At 41.3% G+C, this 21,654-nt stretch overlaps 1 protein-coding gene across 2 annotated transcripts in view; it reads right to left on the bottom strand.

Moving 5' to 3' along the window:
* Positions 1–12,179: 12,179 nt before the first annotated feature.
* ICA1 (islet cell autoantigen 1) overlaps positions 12,180–21,654 on the bottom strand; it is a 67,453-nt gene continuing 57,978 nt past the window's right edge. For both annotated transcript variants that reach the window (XM_050307698.1, XM_050307690.1), the window contains 3 exons: positions 18,310–18,585; positions 14,124–14,219; positions 12,180–12,445 (listed from right to left, as the gene is read on the bottom strand). In XM_050307698.1, coding sequence (XP_050163655.1) covers positions 12,324–12,445; positions 14,124–14,219; positions 18,310–18,585 — 494 coding nt within the window. In that variant the 3' untranslated portion in view covers positions 12,180–12,323. The remainder of the gene's footprint in view (positions 12,446–14,123; positions 14,220–18,309; positions 18,586–21,654) is intronic.

The following is a 21,654-nucleotide window of genomic DNA, read 5'->3' as shown; positions in this document are numbered from 1 at the left end:
GACGTGGAATCGTAAAGCAGAAAATGAAAATAGGTGAGTTTGCATTAAAAATATGGATTTGTTTTAGCACTAAGCATAATTAAGTACTTGGCCAATTTGCAAAGATGGACTTTTCCGTTACTGATCTTTTAAAAATTTTTTAAAATTAGATGATTTTGCAAAGGATGTGCTCAAATAGGATGCTTTTGTAAGCCTTACTAGTTCATGATTATTTGAGGCAGTTTACATTTCAGTTGACTTTAAAGAGGTGGAGTTTTTTAATTATCATCAGTATTCTTGCCTTACTAAAGAAGCAGATGCTGCAGTAATTTTAACTAGGGTGTTAAATCTTTTAAACTGTCCGAAATAGATCTTCGAGGATAACTTTTGGCTTCTGAAAATTTTTGGTTTGTCAAATGTGAATGACTCTCCAGTAAGGCAAAGGTAGTTAAGTGGCTTTATTAGTTGTTTTGATTTTTGTCACCTCCTCAATAACACTGTAATTATTAAGAGAAAGGGAGCCCCTGGTGGTCTAGTGGTAAAGGTGCCGCGCTATCACCGCGGAGACCCGGGTTCGATTCCCGGTCAGGGCCACTCCCGGGCAGGTGGGGCTCGTTAGCCCTTAAAGGCAACCCACCTACGTCCTAAGGACCTCACTGCCACCGTCCAAGCTCGCTTGGCCCCGGCAGATGAACCTTAGGATTAAAGGGTGGGCTCAGTTCCGCACACACTGTGTCTCACCTAAAAAAAAAATCCAATGCGCAGGCTGGAAGGTGTAAAAGACCTTCCCCGGATCTTCGCTCGCGAAGACTGGCCATTATTATTATTATTATTATTATTATTATTATTATTAAGAGAAAGCAAGAAACTGGAGAGTAGGTGGTGTCTTTTTGGAGTGCAACACGTCACAGAACTGATGTGTCACTCAAGTGTGGCTGAGAGGAAGATGCTGATTGAGATAGAGTGCTTTCTTGGTAAAGGCCACAGTGGAAGTGAGTGAATGTGCAAATTAAACTGCAAATTCAATTGTCAACAAGGAAGAACAGCAATTAGATGAAGCTGGGTAGACAGGTGACACCCTTTTTAAGAACAAGTTGAAATTTTACCTTGGATTGTAACAACTTCTGCTGGTAAATTGTGTGCCTTGAAGTGCAGCTTGGAAGCTCAGATGCAGAGGAGCTGGAAGCCTGGGAGAAGAAGAAGTTGGGTAATCTTGGTTTTCTTCCCCTTGAGTTAGAAACTGAGCTTGTTAATGGCAGACAATTAGGCTAATAACTGTGCCTGTAGAAAACTTAAGTTCTGAGGGGGTTTAATTTGTTATATTTTTGTGTATGTGCCTAGTGAAGTGTGTGGTTAAACTTTGCAGTGATTTGTGCAGCTGTTGGTTGAGAAACAGGGTCTGCTCAGGGCAAAGTAGGTTGACTAATATCCGTGGTAATGTATTTCTTGTACCTTTGTTTATAACTTTGTAGTGGGTTGACCTGGGCTAGACACCAGGTACTCGCTACAGCTGCTCTCTCACTCCCCTCTGCAAGTGGACAGAGGAGAGAAAAAAACAGCGAAGGATTTATGAATTAAGAGCTGGGAGAGCTCAGTTACTGATCACCATCACAGGCAAAACAGACTCAAAGTGGGCATAGTTGAATTTATTACTAACAGGATCAGAGCAAAAGAGTGAGAAGTAAAATAATCTAAAACACCTTCCCCCCACCCATCCGTCCTTCCATGTTCTCCTTCCTCACCGTCAGCAGTGCAGGGGGACAGGAATGGGGGTTACGGTCAGTTGTTGTTTCTGCTGCTGCTCAGAGAGAGGAGTCCTTCCCCTGCTCCTGTGGGGTCCCTCCCATCCGAGGCAGTCCTTGATGGACCTTTCTGGTGTGAATCCATCCCCTGGGCAACAGTTCTTTATGAAATTGCCGTCCCCTGGGTCACTTCTTTATGGGGTGCAGTCCTTCATGGATGAGCTGTGCTGATGTGAGTCCCCCACAGGGCCACAAGTCCTACCCAGGAAAAACCTGCTCCAGCATGGGCTTCCCTTTCCACAGGCTGCAGGTCCCCAGCAGGACCCTGCTCCATCCTAGGCCTCCCAGGGGTCACAGCCTCCTTCATTCATCCACCTGCTCCAGTGTGGGCTCCTCCATGGGCTGCAGGTGGGTCTCTGCACCCCAGTGGTCCTCCATGGGCTGCAGGGGCACAGCTGCCACACCATGGTCTGCACCATGGGCTGCAGGGCCTCAGCTCCGGCACCTGGAGCACCTCCTGCCCCTCCTTCTGCACTGACCTTGGTGTCTGCATTGTTGTTCCCATGTTCTCACTCCACTCTTCCTTGGCTGGAATTCTCATCTGCACAACCACCTTCTGTTCTTAAATATGTTACCACAGAGGCGTTTCTGTCACTCCTGATTGACTCAGCTTTGGCCAGGGGCAGGAAGCCCGTCCTGGAGCCGGCTGGCATTGGCTCCACCAGACAGGGGAAGCTTCTAGCAGCTTCTGACAGAAGCCACCCCTGTATCCCCCTGCTACCAAAACCCAGCCACAGAAACCCAGTATGCACTTCCATTTCTCCAAATAAGTTGTAAGTAAATAACATCATCTAAATCGCAAACTGCTCAGCTTAACAGTCATGTTAACTAAATCTGAGTGTCCAGCTGCTTTCTGCAGGCGAGATCTGAATGCTCCTGAGATTTTTATGGACAGAGGTCCTTTCTCCAAGGAGTAGAAATCAAAGAAATTAAGACTCCCTGTTGAGGTTTGGTGCCAAAAGGCTGGGTGATGCAATTACTTCCTTTCTGATTTTTTATTTGGATAAGAATTTCTAGTCTTGCCTTGTCTCTTGTGATACAGAGCTTTCTTAGGGAGTAGCAGCCTCCCTTTCCATAAGGTTGGTGGTGTCTTGGGGCTTATTACATAGGGAAGGAGGAATAATCTTGTGAAAGGTTAAAAAAGTAGTATTGCCTTTGGAAACTGAATATTGTTTTTAGAAAATAGGGAAAAGAAAAAGGTTGAATCTCCTGTGATTCGTTTGGATTCTAATTCATTGTACCTTCCGAGAATGCTCAGAAACATTCAGCATTTTCGTGTCAGTTGCTGGAAAAAGTTTCAGGTGTAGCTTTACATCTCTGTGACAGTACAGAGATGTTTTGGAGGGCACATGTAGGTGTATTTTAGGGATTGCCACTTCCTAGTTTTGGTTCAAGTGAAGAATTCAGGGGAGATTGTTTAGACACTTTCTGAATTGTGTACCAAAGAAACCTGCCCTCCTCTAGGGAGGATTTTCTGGTTTTCCTCTTGTTCAAGGCCATACTATCAGGAATAGAGGAGTGATGAAGATAGTAGATGAAGATAGTAGCAGTAAGTCTTGCACTTGCTAAACAGTGGGAAAGCAAAGGCAGCCTAGGCTTTACTTTTACGTGATTTGGAGGGTAACCTTGTATGTCTGTATTTCTATGTACAGGATGTTCTTTGAGTTAGGAAGAGAGTGGATGCTTTAATACTCCAGAGGAGCATTAGCCTGGATAAATGTCATTTGTTCTCTAAATCAGGCCATCTGTAGATTGCAGTCTGTCTCTTTGGTAGCATCCTGGCTGAAAGGCTGTTGAATGCCACTGTAGCATGATTTGGTTTTGTATTCAGTAATATAAGCTGAGAAAATGTACCTGCTAGACTGTACAACAAACTAGATATGAAAAAAATATTGCGTGGGAGTTCTGTAAGTACTGCAGTGTGGGGCACCTCAGCAGCCTGCGGTCTCTGGTACTTATGTAGCTGCCCTGTGGTGCCTGTGGAAATGCACTGAGGAAACTAAATGTCTGAAGATTTATGTGTCTTAAGGATGAGGGACTGTTGAATAGAGTTGCAAGAATATTCTGGATGTGGAAAGTCAATTTGTGGATATAACCCCTTTGAGCAAAAATGTCCTAATTGTCAGCTGGAGCAGATTGTTCAGGCAGTTGTCCCTCCAGGAGATCTCAGGTGGTTCAAGGCTCCCAGGGAACTGGGCCTGTGAATGTGAGAGAGACTTCTCTCAGTTTTCTGAAGGTGCTCTTGCAGCAGGAACTCACCACAATGTCACCATCCTGATCTGCCTTCTAATCCTGAGCCAGTCAGCTCTCATCTCATCCCAAGGCATCCATACCTTCCCATGTAAAGGGCAAGATTCCCTCCTCACCATCCTATCTGGTCCCACCTGAAGAGCCCCTATCAGGCACTGGCAATGTTCCAGCTGTGTGAGCTGTCCCACTGCAGCTCTGATCCCAGTGAGATAATAGCCCTGCACCTGCGTGCAGCCTCCAGTTCCTCCTTTGCTCCTCAGGCTGTGTATGGCTCTGTTTGGAGCCACCCGGGTCTCCCAGAGCACTGTGAGAGTTCCCCACAGGGCTCTGATCTTGAAACTTTGCTTATTTGGCCTCACTTTTGTCATCTCTGAGGCTGAGTTTGACCACATCACCCTGTGCCTTGTTTGCCGAAGCTGGGCCATCACTTTGACACTTGACTGAACAGACCTTAGTGGTGTCTCTACAGTGACCTGGAGCCAAGTACCTGCGAGCTGCAGACCTCCCTAGATGGCCAGTGGTGTTGGCAGCAGGAGTTTCCTGCTGCTGTCAGTTGCTGCTGCCTCCCAGTACCTCTGTCCGGACCGGAGGCTTCATGGGACGCAGCCCCAGGGCTCTGGCTCTGTCCTGGGGATGCAGGTCTGCCAGTGGAGCAGGAGTTGTTCTCTGCCTCTCAGCCTTCACCATCGTGGGAGTCTCCATTTTGCAACACGGTAAGTATGGGCTCTGGCGGCCTCTCCTGTGTGGGAGTATCTTTTCCACCATCTCTGATGTCTGAGAGATACTTTCTCCTCCTTGTTCAAACCAAGAGGATGGGACCTGGTATCCTGCAGCCATCAGGACTTAGAGCAGGCAGCACCATGGTGTTGTTCTGGGCTCTGGCAGTGAGCTGGGGACAAGGAACATCATCCTGAGTCATGGCAAGGCTGGCCCCAAGCTGTTGTGGGTCCGGTGGTTTCTTTTCATATGCCCTGGTGCAAAAATTTAGGTTCCTTGATAGAGATTTTGGCATTGCTGATGGTGTATATATTGGATTAAGTCTTCCCTGCAGAAAAGCACTTGCTTCACTTTGGCAGTTGTACCTTGCAGAAAGGAACTTGTTTTGTGTGCTACACAACAGGACTTATTTTGGGGCCATAAAAGCATTTTCTTGTATCTTAAAATACTTTCCTTTTTTTCACTTGGATAACAGCTTGAAAACAACATTATGTACCTCAACCCCAATTAAGTCTTGCATTAGATACTTCACATATTTATGGGGAACAGAGAGGGAATCCAAAGCACAGACTTCTGTAGTCTGTAAGCTGCAGTCTTCATTAAAAACCACCCCAGGACAGACAGTTCAATCTGCTCCTCCAAACCTCAAGTAGAAAGTGACCCATTATGGATTTTTAGTTGTATTTAATATTTGCTAATAGGGTAGGCTGTTAAAATGGGTGGGGCAAGAGGGGGCCTGTGATGCAGTGTCAGTGCAGCCTTTTTTCCTGAATGCTTCTGTTTACTTTTTAATCTTTTTTCCCTTTATACTTTGTTTTGGGGGGAAAAAAAAAAGAACACATTTTTCATGGCTTAAACTGTGAGCAGTGAGAGGGACCTGTGCACTCTGATGTCTGTCCAGGCTTTGAAGCACAGCAGTAGTAACTTATGAACTTTGCAAAGGCTGGTGAAGCCAAAAGTTCTCCTGCCTCTAAGAGATCGGGGTCACTTCCCTTAAAAACGAAAGCAAAAGCTGCAAAGGCTCAGTGTGGGAGGAGGAGGGAGCGTTAAGAATTGACAAAAAGAAGATTTTTTTTCAGTTCAGGCTTTTCATAATAATTTCCCTACATGAAGACCAGCAGTGGCTGTGTATATCTTGCATCTTGCAGGTGAGCTTGGCTGTGGTTTGGTGACAAGGAGAGGTGACCACAGGCTACCTTTTTTGTTTGTTTGTTTTTTTCCCTCTTTTTTTTTTTTTTCTTTTTCCTTTTTGGAAGGAGGCAAGTTTTCACCAGATCAGTACCAGTACAGGCTCTTCCCGCTGGAAAGAGCCTGCTATGAAGATGTGGGGTGGTGGCCCACATTTAAGTGGGTTTGGGATGCTCACAGACCTTAGACCTGCACAGGCTTCTGTGACTTTACAGCACAGACTGGCATTTTGGGGGAAAAGCCTCGAATCACTTATGTGCCTCTGGCTCCTTTGCATCCATGGCTGCTGTCACCAAATCCAGGGACGATCTTGCAGAGGGGTCAGATCAGCCCAAGACCCAGCTGAACCATAGATCAGGAAAGTCCCCCCAGGGCTTGTCTCATTCTTCAGAATCTGTGTTGTCTTCTAAAAATCTGTCTTTCTGAACATCAAACTATCGCCCTGCCATAGTGAGGGTTGCTCTCTGTGGTCAGACTTTGGTGTTCTGAACCTCGGGTACTCAAGTTCAGAGCAGAGATGGAGGGACCACCCAGACTGCCTAAACAGTCCAGGGAACTACGCAGCTGTAACAGCAAAGCAGTTACTTCAGTGGCCCATGATTTCAATTCCTGTATTTTATGTGTCAAGGGTTTATTTTGAGGATTGTACTTGGAATAATAGAAGGAGTTTGGTCTTTTTCCTTGTCGGATCCTGCTCCTGTTACATTCAGCATGCTTGTTTCCTGCAGCCAGCTGTTATCCACCCACCTAGATGGAGACAGAGTTGGATGATTTAATTGTGTAGTACTTCTAAAGTTGTTTTTTACCTTGCTCCAGCCTGTTGATGAAGCAAGCATATGGCTTCCTGCACCTGTCCTGGGGCTTTTCCTACTGCCATAATAGCTGTGGAAATATAAAATAAAAAAAAAAAAACCAAACCCCAAACCAAACAACACCCTGCAGAGTAGGATAGATGAAAGACTTTTGTTTAAAGAGACTGTAACTTCTTTAACAGCTTAGGTAGGTCTGCTGTCTCTTCTAAAATCCCTTATCTATTTTTTTTTTTTTTTTTTTTTTTTTGTGTATTCCTTACCCTGTAAAGATTCCAAAAGCAACCATTGTAAATAGCTGGCAGGTAGAGCCAGCCAGCCAAGCTACAGCATGCTTCTCTCTTTTTAATTTAAATGTTGTAATTTTTTGCAAGGAGCCAAAACTTCAAACCCACTACGGATTAATTACAAGGCTGGGCACATCAAGCCTTTGCTATGGTAGAACAGAGTTAGAGCTTGCTGCAGTTGATGGGAATTGTGCACTGCTGCCTGGCAAATAGCAGCCTGTGTCATGGACTCACAGAATGGTTTAGGTCTGCTATTCCACCCCCTCTGCCATGGACATTTTTTCACTAGATCAAGTTCTTCAGAACCCCTTCGAACTAGATGTTAAAGATTACCAGGGATGGGGCATCTGTCACTTTCCCTGGCCAACCAATCCCAGTATCTCACCACTCTCACTGTAAAATTTTCCTCCTCATATGCAGTCTAAACCCTACACTCTTTCAGTTCAAAATTTGTCCCTTGTCCTTAGGTCCTGATAAAGTCTCTCTCTCCGTCTTTCTTACAAACTGTCATGGAGCCTTCTCGTCTCCAGACTGAACAGCCCCAGCTCTCTTGGCCTTTTGTCATCAGAGAGGAGCTCCAGCCCCAACTGTTTTTCTGGCCCTTCTCTGGACCCACTCCAGCAGGGAGGACTCCTGTGCAGGTAAGTACCTTGTCTGACTCAAAAGGGAAGGCTACACTGGTTTGTAATTAGTAAGGGGAAAAGTCAATTTTATGCTTAGGAGAGCACTGTTAATGAATACCCAGGTCTGACTGACTGCAAAGCCAGCGTGCCTTGGAGCTGGTGCCTGGATGGTTACCCAAGGCCAGACTTGCTGAACCTGCAGGGCCCGTTTGGCCGTGGTACCCTTGTTTCCTGTCACAGGAGAGGCTCTGTGTGTGTGCACGTGCGCTGAGCACACGCAGAGGGAGGACACCAGCTCCGACAGTGGAAAGCAGCTCGTTCGTGCTTAGCTGGCCAGCAAGGTGCTAGACCATGTCAGCATTTCTGCTTCTCAGCTGAGGCAAAGCCTCTGCTGCTTGGCTGTTGGCAAGCCTGGTGGTTGCTCTGCTTCCTGCCTTCCCCATATGGTGGCTTGTTTAAAAATAAGACATTTACAAGGAGCAGAAATTGTAAAAGTAGGCTAACCAGAAAGGGATTTACAGCAAATGCTTGGAAGGGAGCTGGAAAATGTTAGGAGGATCCCATCACTGGCAGCTACACCTTTACTATGTTAATGTCTTACTACTGCTCTGAGTAATCATCCTTAGGAACTGCACCTGGAGAAGACAGGATCTTCCAACTGCTCTTCCTCTGCCCTGAGGCTGTTCCACCCCACATACTCTCAACAGCAAACATGGGCAGTAAAACCAGCATTCATTCCTCAGTGGTGCTTATCCAGTATCCCCCCTGCAGTGGATATGATGGAAGGTGGCAGATGACAGAGGGTCCAGGAAAAGGCAGCATGATGCCAACACCTGGGTGCTGTGTCCTCATGTCAACCTCCTACTCTGCTGAGCCTTTCCAGGCTCAGGTCCTGGAGCTGACAGGACTTGTAGGCCATGACATTCTTTGTATTCCCACTTGGAACAAAGCTGCTGCTTCTTTTCCACTTGCAGTCACCTTGTTGCTCAGGTGGTCCCATTTTTTTCTAGCATGTACAGCCCCTGAAGTTTGAAGAGCACCTAAGATGATGCTGGGGGAAGGCAGGTGGCTGCTTGTGAACAAGTGGTCCTGCTTCAAAATACATCCGTGTAATGCCCATGCTGGATATGGAAACAGCAGCAGGGAACAAGGTAAGTCCTATTCTATTCTGTTGGAAGTAAATCATGGTCACTTAAGAAGGCCAGAAAAGTTACTTGAAAAAGTTATTTTGTTAGTTTTCTCCACGAGGTGTTCAATTCCCAGGGTACACACTCCAATTCCTCTGAAGCAGCTGTTCTGAGATTTGCAGAAACCTTGAATCATCAGAATCAATTACATCAACTTTAATAAGCTTCACAATAAAGACTGTTAATCAATTACCACTGTTTTCATCTGCCATAGGGGTCCTGCAGCTGTTTTTATTTTAAAACAATCCACTACTGAACCAGAATATGCAACTGGAATGAAGCATATTAAATCAAGATGAACATTATGAGTGTAGAACAATCAATCTGTAATTTTACCAGGATGATGAACTGTCCCTGTTGTCCCTCGCAGTGCTGAGCCTCTACACACAGCACAGATAATCCTCTCACAGTAGTGCTGGGGCTGGGAGTTACTGCACAGCTGAGGCTGCCGAGGAACACATGCTTCCCTACTTCCTTGGAAGTAGGCAGGTAAGGTTTATAACTCTGTAATTAAGATTTTTTTTTTGTCTTAAAAACGTTTATTTGCAGGATGTTAGTTTTCTTGCTCTAGTTTTCAACTTCAATAAATCTTCACGATAATAATGCGTCATTGTGCATAGGGATTTCAATTGCTTTTCTTTAAGCAAAATCAATTACATTTTAAATACCTCTGGCTTTTTGTTTTGTTTTTTTTTTTCTTTTCGTTTGAAAGTGTGAAAAAACTGCATTGCAAAGGATTCAAAGCTAAAGTTAATTTCAAAAACTACATATTACAAGAAATCAATTCTTAAAATGAACAACTTGGTAGTGCTGTTGCTGGGGGGGAGGAGAGGAAGAAAAAAAATCCCCTGCAACTACAGTAGTCTTGAGTAAAAGGGATGATCATTCAGAAGCTTTTCGACCTAAGAACATGGTGATGATTCAGAACATCTTTCACTGAACTTCTCCTATGCTCTCAATTGTCCCAATCAGGACAGCAGTTTGTGTGTGTGTGTGTGTTTTGTTTTGTTTGTTTTTTGCTTTGTTTTGTTTGTTTGTTTGTTTTTAATCCTGGAAGTCTAGAATCTATGACCTAAAAAACAAACATATACATTTTTTGAGCCTTAAGGAACATTTAATTGGCTTTTTTGAAGTCAATACAGTCTCCTCTTTGCTTTTAGCTTAACTGCTTCAGCTACTAAAAAGCACTGGAGTGGATTGTCCACAAGTGTTTTAGCAACTACCAAGATGAGTGTAATCCAGAGCAAGTTTAGCAACCACAGACTTGCTTAAGGTTGCAAGAATCTGTTTAATGATTTCAGTGGTAACCCAGCTGGGCTGAAAAGCAGCCTGGCTATCCCTTGAGCACCTAACATTTTTGGTATTGCAGATAATTACAGCCTGAGATGAAGAGGATTTCGGGCAAACATTCTCTGTTGTGAGTACAAACTAGCACTCATAAGTGTAAGTCCATCCTAGTGTAAACCTTAGGTATTTCCCAGTTAATCCCCTTTGTAGATGTCTTATTTACTGCCAGAACTGCAGCCCCAAGTCAGGAGTTCAGCCCCCCCTTAACACACAAGAAAGTTATACATTGCAAAAAAGGTGGCTTATTGAGCAAGGAGCTGCCAGTACTGAACAGTATGAAATATTGTGGAAGGACAAAAGTTTTGTCTTTAAAAAGTGTTAAGCATCTACATCAGGTTCTCTGACTTCCTTACCAGCCTCAGTGTTGGGGCCCTGGGTGGGCTGAGTGCAAAGATAAGATCAGAGTGTTTTTTCCCATTACACATGAAAATATGCTGCTAAGCATCTGAAGAACTTCTCTGGCAAAAGTTGAAGTACCTTGACACTTCCAGGCTAGGGGGTGGGACAACAAACACTACAGTTTTGAACAGAGATGTTTAAAACTTGCTGAGGCTTCAGCCAGATGAACTCTGATCAGTCCAACGCCCCATCCACTGACAGCTTTTTAATGGAGGCATCAATGCACATTAATGCTGCTTGGTGGAACCATCAAATGATGTTCCACTGCGCTCAAGAAGCTGGTCAGTTCAGTGAACTTCTATATTTATACAATTATTTTCAGGTACTCAGATATTTAATAGACCATGAGGCAAGGATTAACTGAGGGTACAGTTAACTGGTAGTGAAAAGCTTCACCAATGTAAAATGAGTATCAACCAAATTAAAAAAAATGCCAAATATAATAAATTGTAAAGCAGGTCCTATACAGTACATAGAACTTGTGATGTTAACTGGCTACTGACATATCCTCAAGCTGTACCAGGGGATGTTCAGGTTGGACATCAGGAAGAATTTCTTCCCTGAAAGCGTGGTCAGGCATTGGAACAGGCTGCTCAAGTCGGTGATAGAGTCACATGCCTGGAAGTGTTAAAGAAAAGACTGGACGTGACACCTAGTGCAGTGTTTTAGTTGACATTGTGGTGTTTGGTCGAAGGTTGCCCTCGATGATCTTGGAGGCCGTTTCCAACCTTTGTTATTCTGTGATCTTTTTCCCCTTCTTTTGCTGTGAAAGGAGAGCAGCGAGGCAAAGGGACATGGCCTTGAGTTCAAATTTTCTATCTGTCCTACAAAAACTAAATGAACTGTAGGTACTGTCTAAAACAAGCATCTTTGGATGCTTGTTATATATCAATTGAATAGCACACCAGCACTCCACTGGGAATAAAGTTGTGGTTTTTTGTCAAAATCATTTTATTAAAGAGTTAATGTCACAACAAGCTCAAAATAACACATGCTTCAGAAATAAACGGAATGAAAAATTATCAGAACAGAAACATGAATGGTTTGAAGGCATGATAAAGCATCAGTTTGAAGAAACTTCTGCAAACAGGTGCAAATTCTGTTGGTGCAATGGAGAAAAACCTCAGAAAAGAAGCCTCCTGGGCATGACTTCTGTTTATGTAGTGCAGTTTGTCTAATAAGTTAAATCAGAAAGGGCACAATTTCCATGGCTGCACAGACCCAAATTTACTTCTTTGATAATTAGCCCCAGCACAGGTTTTTCACTGTGACTACTAACAGAACAAATTCAGTTGACATCTTAACATAGCAGTAATATATATATCACAGACATGATAGATGTTTGACTCGTGCAGCCTCCTCAGTTACATGATTTTGTTTTTAATTTACTCAAGAAACATTATAAAAAAATAGGTTTGCAATTTGTATTTCACTCCAGTGTTAGCTCCGCATCACCCCAGGCAAAGACAGTGTTTTAGCAGATAATCTAATTTGGCAAGAAATCTGCCCTAATTCTTAACCTTATTTTTGTAAATCCACGTAGAAAATAAATGTGAACTCTTTATACAAAACAAGAGCAAATAACTGTACCTATATAAAAGGGGATTCATTCCCTTTAGTTTTATTATCATGGCACATACTTTATAGTTTCACAACAGCATACTAACTTTCATTTTTTTTAACTCCAAAATAGTGTTGATGAAGGGAAGAATGTAAGTTACCAGAGGCAGCTGACTCATGCATTAAGCAATTCATGTTCTTTATCAGTTTTCCCAACAGCATCAGGGTTGGATAATGGGTCAAGGTCAGCAAAGAGACTGAACCAAGCAGTCAAGTCTTTAGGATTCTTTGTAGATTCTGGAAAATAAAAGAGAAAAAAAGAAAAGTACAGGCTTGTCAGCTATTTTAAACCAAAACTGACTGAATGTTTGACTGAGTTCATGCTATTTGACAAATGCCATGCTATTGTTTAATTTATTACTTAGGGCACTTCTGACAAGAAAATCGGAACGAGAGATTGCATTTTAAAACACTATCTTTATCAGAATATAGAACTTTAGCAAGAATGAATGTTTTACATCTGTCTGCTGTGTGTTTTATATGGCTCCTGCCATGGTTAACTACAAGAACACTTGAATTAAAAATAGAAACAATCTCACTCTGTGTGGCTTTGTTTCATGAAAGGTATTTGAGTGCACACCTCCATGCCTGCAAAACAGCAGTGAAAGCGAAGGCAAATTTTACTTTCAACCTCTCTTACAGGACTACATTCCTTTGCCTAAATCCAGTTCATGTGACTGTTCTGTCTCCCCTGTATACAACCACACAAGGTCATTACTCATCTGGAATTAAGTTTTAATGGGAAGGCATTGGCTGGAGAGAGAAGGGTTACACTTGATAGCCAGTCCCAAGTACAATTTCTAGTATTATTTTGATGGATATAAACAAAATGTGAAAAGGGAATATATTCCAGCAGCAGCTGGACTATTGCACCCCTGTGTCCACACTGACATATGTATTTCACAGAGGTCTCCTAATTTGCTTTGTTTTTGTGACCCTATGCCCAACATGTATGATATTGATAGTGAAATAAGATGTGCTCTTCCACTCAGAGAAATAATGTCACAAGAAAGTTTTCTTTGTGACACAAGGAATTAACAGACAAAATAGGCTCTGCCTGGCATGATGCTCATCTTGGTGTCTGCAAGGCTGGAGTATCTGCCACTTTCATAACCACAGACTTCCAAGTAGCTGAAGGCTGTTCCTTTTGCTAGTGCCAGTCCTGTGGCTGTGTAATTGCACTACTTTCCAAAACAGCTTCCAAAACACCTTAACCCTCTTTTTTCTTTTTTTTTCTGAGCTGAAAAATATCAGGGGAAGGAATACATGTCACCCCTTTCTTCTTGACTGAACATCTTCCATTTTGCTTCTGATCTAATGTGAATGCACAGAATAGGTACAATTCAATGTGGTCCTGGTTCACTTATCCAGAAAATCCTAGTCAAAGTCAGCAGGGCTTTGTCTCAGTAGATGGCAGGACTATGCACACTTGGCTGAGTTGCAAGAACTGAATTAAGTTTCAAACAGATGATTACTGACATCATGTATGTTAATCAAAAAAAAATTGCAATGAGGGCTCTTCTGCCTTATCAGTAGCTTGTATTTTAGCCACAATGCTAAATTCTAGGGCTTCAAAACATTGTTCAGTTTAGACAAAGTGCATGCAGGTGCTATCCTGTGTGACTCAAAATTAAAGTACTAAAAAGAAACTGTAGCTTCAGCTCCCTTATTATATAGTAAGTTACTCTTCTGACACGCTACTAGCAGTGAAGCCTAGCAAAAAATATAATGTACGTACACGCACATATCATACATGTAATCAAGCTGAAGCAGAGTAATTAGGGGCATAAGATTAAGCTGTAGCTACTACAAAAATTAATTTTATTATAGCAAAGTAACTGAGAAGACTTGATAGATACAAGAGTCACAGCTAAGAAGGAAAAGTAAGAAACTGAAAAAAATACGTGACCATCACCTTTCACAGGCGTTTTGCTGTCATTCACATTCAGGCTGTGTGGTTTCTGTGCTGGCTGTGGTCTTGATGGTGGGCTCACACTGTTAGCTGCCCATCCTAGAATTCAATAATACAGCAGCATTAGCGTGAAGAATTGCTTTGTTAACAACACCCCACTGTCTGACAGCATCAGACAGTGGAGCAGAATATTACATTTATGGCCATTCGTATCTTTCCTTGTATACAAGAAATCAGCAGTCAGATGCTGCAGATGAGCAACATCCTTAACAACAGGTTATCTATGGATCAGTTTCATCATCTCCGGATTCAGGCAACTGTACTCTTTTCAACCCTTTAACCTGGCTAAAAGACATTTTTTGTTTCTTTTACTGAATCACAGTTAATACTCATTCACAGCAAAGCCAGTTCAGTAATAAGTCACACACAGCTGTAGGGAGAAGAATAGCACTTACATGTGGGTGAAAATAACATACATAATCAATATTTTTTCCACCTTTCTTTACTTTTACTGTTCCAAAGTAGTTTCAATTCATCCACTGTTCCAGACAAAACCTTATTCAGAGACCCTAGATTTTTTAATTTTGAAATAATTCTGAAAAAAATTACAGTAAAACACTGAAGAATTAAATTCAAGATGAATTACTTCAAGTTAACTTAAAACTACATTTTAATGAAGTACTTTTTTTGTTCTTTATTTGAAAGGCTCTTTTACAGCAAAGAGATTAACTATTTGGGAAAAAGTGAAACTGCGTATTCACAATTTTTTGTTCTTACCTGCATATTTTATAGCCACAAAGAGTAATGATAAATACAGTTAATGAGGCCAGATGAACAGGCTGGAAAAATGACTAGGGGTGGCATATTGTGGAAACACATTAGGAAAAAGAAAGCAATTTTTGTCCTTGGCTTAAGGTATTTAAATTCTTATTCTTTATTACATTTAGAGGACTGGAGGCTGTATTTATAATTTAATCAATATATCTTTTAAGTTTGGCCTGGTCAATTACCCATCCCTCTCAGAGACCTGGTATATCTAATTTGGAAGTGTCACAAACAGGACTGCTCATCTGTGCACACAGTTAGCATTTCTTTATTTAGTTTCTTTTTTTCTACAAGTTTATGCTTTCATATCCTTTTTTTACTCTTTTTGTCCTTCCTCCCCTTATTTTCTGCTCTTTTGGGACCCCTGTAAGATATTGGTGCCCAGTGTCCTGACAGTTACTGCAACATCCACGTAAGTCACATCATTCCTTCCCCTTTAACAGATTATTCTCACTACTCTCCGATCTTACCTTGACTATGAAAGCTTTGAAGCCCAAGCTGTGCTACTAAAAAGAGTCAAGAAGAGCATTTCTATAAAATCAGATGAAATAGGAAGGAAATTTAAAGCCCACCACAATTCTCTGTATCTCTAAGGAAACTAACCAAAAACTTCTTTAAAATCTGCATGCAGAGTGCTCATATATATTTGTTCTAGACAAAGGTGATAAAGGCCTGTGAGCCAGCCAGAATTTTTATTAAATGCTTTCACAAATTTCACAAATTATGTCTTTAGCGAGCTTTGTCTTTCAAAAACAAACCACAGCCTATCAATTTGAAAGCAGTTGTTGGCCCTAAGCCTGTTTTGGTTTGCCTCTTCACAGGATGGCTTAGTTACATGACTAGACAAAAGGTTATTGCGAGACAGCAAGGAAACCAAACAGTTTGCTTTTCAGTTAGCATCTTCACAAACATTACCACAGTGAAATTTAGAAATGGAAATGGTGAGTTGTGCATCTGCTTATCAACCAGAATTTATGCACACGTAGAGAAGATAAAGAGGAGCCCTTAATGGTGTAAGTAAGTAAATGAGGTCATAAACATCAAGAAAAGAGAAAGTCAATGCTCTCTCTGAAAAAGCAGAAAGGCAGCCAAACTACAAAACTGTATCTGGAGGAGAAGCTAAAAGATTTGTTGGGAGCACACTTTGTTTCTATTGCATATATATATATATATATATACACACATACGTACACACACACATTTATATGTATTTTAAACCAGTACCTGGTGGCCCCATAGCAATTCAAAGTCCCATTGTGCTAGATCCTGCCTATAAATACAGCCAGAGAAAACTCTGAGCTGGGAATTCCTGACCGTAACAGTTTATAACCTGCATAGCATTGTGCCTGTTTTACAGATTAAGATCTGAGGCAGAGAGAAAACAAAGCCCCAAAGATTTATGAGTGTGCTTAACATAAAATAAGTAAGTAATCCCACTGAAGTTAATAGAAAAGTTAATGTGCTTAAAGTTAAGCATGTGAGTTTTAAGAATCTTTATGGTCTTAAGGCCAAATTCACACAGGAAGTATGCAACATCGAGGCTACAGTGTAGCACTTCACACTTAATAATTATTAAGTAATCCTACCACATAGAGGAAAAAAAGTTTAGGAGGTATATCACAAGCCCTCAGTAAAAATATAATCCCTATGTTCTAATATTTCCTACTTGTATGTCTAGATATGCTTATACATCAGTTAGTATTTTGTTAAAAAAAATAAAAATCTCTGTTCCCTGATATGGTCAAATCTTATTATTGATAAGGTCAAATTATGAAAGAGACGTTGTGAAGTGAAATGAAATGTAGTTTAAGATTAAAGCTGAGTTGTCACTAGATATAAAATGGACCAAATTTCACCTTCTGTTAAAAAATAAGAAACAAAGAACTTAAAAGGAAAAATAGCCTATGAAAGTTAGTTTAAGTCAGCTGGGAACATGCTGATTATCACATACAATCACTCAGCTTATTAGCCCTGACTTTTCAAATGCCAGTACATCAATTACCATGATCTTCTGCCAAAGCCTTGGAAATCCATTGGAATACATCAACATATTTTGCTCTTCCAGTACAGATTTCTTTGTATTTTTAATTCAAAAATATTTTGGGATACCATGTTGACTGGACTGGATTTTCCATTTCTAGTGTTCCTTGAATGCAACATAACCGAGTTCTGATTTTGCAGCCAATGCCAGTGCCTTGTGCAAATGAGAGCTAACAGCTGCCTCAGAAAGGATACCCAATCCTGCTTGCTATTTATCCCTCAAAAATATTCTTTCCTACAAAAACATATTTACATTTAAAAATGTAAATTACACTGATATGTAAAATACATTTAAAAATATGTAAATCTGTGGAAAACCCCCTAATCTCATAATAATTCTCTTGCTATTTTCAGTAACTTGCTTAAAATTGTGGATCTTATCATAAAAATACATCTAAAACTTTACATCATTACAAATGTCATTCCCCCATTTTCCAACTAAGTGCTGAAGTCAGTGAACCCAGATATCTTGCTGTAGGGGTGCTGCTGGTAAGTGTATTAATTATGAAGTAAATTTGACTTTCTTATTTTTGCCAAAATGTCACAGGTCATTTTACATCATGTATGATTCTGCCAGTTGCACGGGTTCCAAGAAGAAGTCTTCAGGATAGAGTCAGCCTGCTAGCCCTTCCTATATCACTCTCCCCCAGGTGAAATCTAAATGACTTGGGACAAAGCCCAAAAAGACAAGGTCCTCCTCCAGCCTGCAAAGCCCTAGGAGAAATCTAGCCAGGCTGTGGGAAGGATGAAGGTAGTCACTGCTGGCTGGTTATCACCCGCCTATCCTTCCTGCCTCCCTTCCTCAAGGCCAAAGCAGCAGCAGGAAAGCTCTGCCCTAGTTCCCCTCTTTCTTTCTCCCCCAGGAGCAGCAGCTTGGAAAAGCCAAGAGAATCAACTGCATAGAAGAAAGAGGAGAGAAAGAGTTGCATCAGTAAACAGACTGCAAGAGGAATCCACCTGTATGTTTGCTAAGATGAGACAACCCGTTCTACCTTACCCGTATCTGTACGTGCAACGCGTAGGATGCTTTGGAGAAAAAAAGTGAATGAGTGCAATTGTTTTTCACTATATTGTTTAAAAACACTATCCCCAGACAAAATTCAGTAATTATTTTTAGTTCCCTGGCCCCTTAACAGAGACAGCAGTTGTGATTTAAACAGTAGAACCCACTCAAACAGATTTTCTGTTTCAGGGAAAAAGATATCTCAAAGACCCACAGAACATTTCAGGAAGCTCAATGAAAACATTCAAGACAGTAATCTTGACTTTAGATTTTAGGTACTTCATACTTCACACATACTAACAGGACGAGATGAGCTCTCACCATGTAAGGACGACTGCAAGTCATTCATGTTTTGGTCTAGCAGCTGTGAGGGCAAGTAGCCTGATGGTGCTGGTACCATAGACGATGAAGGGTTCTCCCCATCTCTAGTTGAAGAGTTCGTGGTGAGATCAGCAACCTGTCCAAACACAGCTGTCCACTCTTTGCTGAATTCTCCCTCATCCAGGGAGGAAGCATTGAGGATCTCATTCAGTAATACCATGTCATCCTTATCACCAGGTTCTGGCTCCAAGGACCTCACAAACTGTTCCTTTGAAGCTGTCTCAGAACAAGAGAGTCAAGAGAAATAATTTTTTAGACAAAGAAGGAACTTCTTAAGAAATAACCAATCTAGGTTTTGTATGTTAAGTGAGATGGAATATTTTTGCATGAATATTTGTTTTCTTTTTTAGACCCAATTCTCTTGGACATCTGGGTTTGTACCTTATGCAACAAATAATTCCTTGATTATCTTAGATAACCTCACTGCTATTAAGACTCACTTCTCATTAAAAATAATACAAGTATGCTTAAAAATCTGTTAAACACACCAACATCAGTACATAGTCTAATATTTAAATAATTGGAGAAGACTATTTTTATGTTGCTTCTAGAAACATTATGTAAAACACCCCAAAAAATCAGATTTGTATAAACTGAAAAAAAAGTAAGAGTTGGGGACTATTCCAAAATTTTGTAAGAACATACTGAAGATCACCTTTATGACCTTCTGACCAATGCTTGAATTATTGGGGTATTTCCCAATGAAAAAAGGTTACTTTAATGCACAGTTAGATTTCTACACTATTCAAACCTGCAGTCATTTTTTACTTCTCATAAGCTGCTGAGAAATAACTGGGGCCCACACTTTCCTTCCGATTCCCTGTGCTAGTTTTTCCAGTACCAGAACTGCAGCTGAAGAAGCTCTTAGATCACTTGAGCCATTACTCCTTAAAAAAAAAATTTCCTATTTTAGAAATGTCAAGTAGTTATATAAAATACACAAAACTGGTAACCAGGATCATAATCCTTTTCCAATATATTTGGAATGTTAAAGAACTATCATGGAACCCCAAGTGTTATTTTACTTGGAAACATTTGGAGCTCCACTGTGGGAGTCTGCAGTTCACAAAAATGGTGGTTAACAAGGCTGATAATGTTACGTTACTGAAATCCACATCAGTTTATCTTAATTATGCCTGTTTCAAACTTGTGGTAAGGCACAGAAGCAAATTCATGTTTCCACAGTTGGGGTAGATCAGCTCAGCTTTCCAAGTTGCATACAACTTACAAAGATGCTTTTTAACCCTTTTGGGTTGGGATAAAAGCTTGAGTAGCAAAGTGGTTGCAACAGGCCATTTTACTGAAATGCAACAGAATTCTCAGCAAAGTTTCCTTTTAATAGCTGTAGTAATTTATCATTAAATGATTGAAGTTGAGTCAGAGGAGGAAAACAAGTGCAAAACTGTGTTTTAAAATAGACTCATGCGTCAGCACACACACCTACGTACTAAGAAACAGATAAAAAAACACACAATAGAAGGATTTTATTCATTACTGGAGTCAGTTGTGAGATTCAGCTCCTTTATAATTCACATTTCTATATACATCTGTATTCCCTGATAGGGCCTAAAAATTAGAAATAGAAACATTACAAACACATCAATTCTCCTGATGTTCCCTCTAGACTGTAACTAAAATACCATTGAAAACAATTTATTCTCCTGAATTTTCAGGCTGTTTTTCCATCTTCAGATAAACAGCAAAGAAAATCAATGTTGTCCAAGTATCTACAACTCCTCCAAGTTATTCAGCAGGTGAGGCAGAGGAGTAAATCCTCCCATAGGGGAAACACACCTGCTATTTCAAAGGCACTTAAGAACTCTGATCTCTATGGGGCACCATCATCTCAAAGCTGCTTTCAGGAAGCTCCTTCATGAACTTGGAAGGTCTGCAAGGGTTGATGCAAGGGGAGCAGCACTTGTAACAGATCCGCTAAGACACCGCCAACACCGCACCTAACCACAAGTGCCCCAGAGCGGAACAGTTGCAGCAGCACAGCTCAGAGCAAAGCCCTGCCCTGCCGGGGTAACCACTGCAGGAGTCCTGTTCTTACTGGAGGAGAAAGTACAGCATAGAGCTTCACTTCTGAAGAGCAGTTAGATCTTGCTGCAGTGTGTAATGACCACCAGAAATCTGAGGAGTGGCACATTTCTTGGCTCAGCAGTCTTTGTGATGTTCCCGTGGGGACTGTGCGCTCGCAGCAGGGGAGGGCAGGGTGGTGTTTACGCTCAGGCTACCTCGGGTAAGCAGCAGCAAGTTCTACCCTTGTTTGCAGTAAAGGTTATCTAGAAACCAGTCTTGCTTACTGAGATATTACTTATGTGGTATTTCTGCTAGATTACCAGAATGATATGGACTCTCTCACTTCACCCGTAAATCTTCTATTACCTCTTTTCCTGTTTCTCTGTTTTCACTGCCCATTTTCAGACAAAATCCTTTATTCTGTCTGCACATGCTGCCCCTAACCTTATAAATGTCCATGAAAAAAAATCCAAAACTTCCAATAAACCACTGAAAGAACAATGTCACTACATTCTTTTCCTAGTTGTTTGAACAAGCCTCTAGCAATGCACATATTCCTTTGCAAATGTGCCTCATTTTGCGCATATTAAAAAGAAAAAAAAGTGAAGAGTAACTAAAAAATAATTACAACAGTACATGATTGGAAACACAGGATAAAGACTTCCTTCTGAAACACACATGAAAGTGTACCTCTAACCATACTGGTTCATTTAAAATAGTACAATATTCAATAGCCTGAAGCTAGTTAGTGTGTAAAATGAGGGCAAATGGCTGATATTTAAAAGTGCCATAGCCATCCTTAGCTGATGCAGACACTACACAACAGTTTTTGTATCAAGGTAAGTATTTGACTAAAGAAAGAAGAACGGCACAGCTAAACTTGTATGAGCAATAATTACATGCATTTTCTGTATCTCTACTAAGAAGGCCCAACAAGGAATGGAACTGAGTAAGAAGAAAACCATGAAAAGAAAATGCCACTATCAGACAAGCACTGACCTTTTTTATTAACCACAGAAAAGAAGTCATTGCTACCATATCTATCCACAGATTAGGGCTGATTCTGCAAAGACAGCTGAGGAACTATCCCTGTTTCTGCCTTCATGGGTGATTCCCCACATGGATAATTTCCCCCCAGTGCAAGAGAATGCCTGTGGCAAATCCAAAGTCAAGGTGTTTGCAAATGTCCTTACCTACCATGAAGGCAGAGTCTTAAACACAATTACGCTCTCAGTCTGACTAACTAAACCACACAAAGGGATT

The sequence above is a fragment of the Myiozetetes cayanensis genome, unplaced genomic scaffold (genome assembly GCF_022539395.1).
Source record: "Myiozetetes cayanensis isolate MyiCay16 unplaced genomic scaffold, myiCay2020 scf1, whole genome shotgun sequence".
NCBI classification, from domain to species: domain Eukaryota; kingdom Metazoa; phylum Chordata; class Aves; order Passeriformes; family Tyrannidae; genus Myiozetetes; species Myiozetetes cayanensis.
This window is presented reverse-complemented; position numbering and strand designations above follow the sequence as displayed.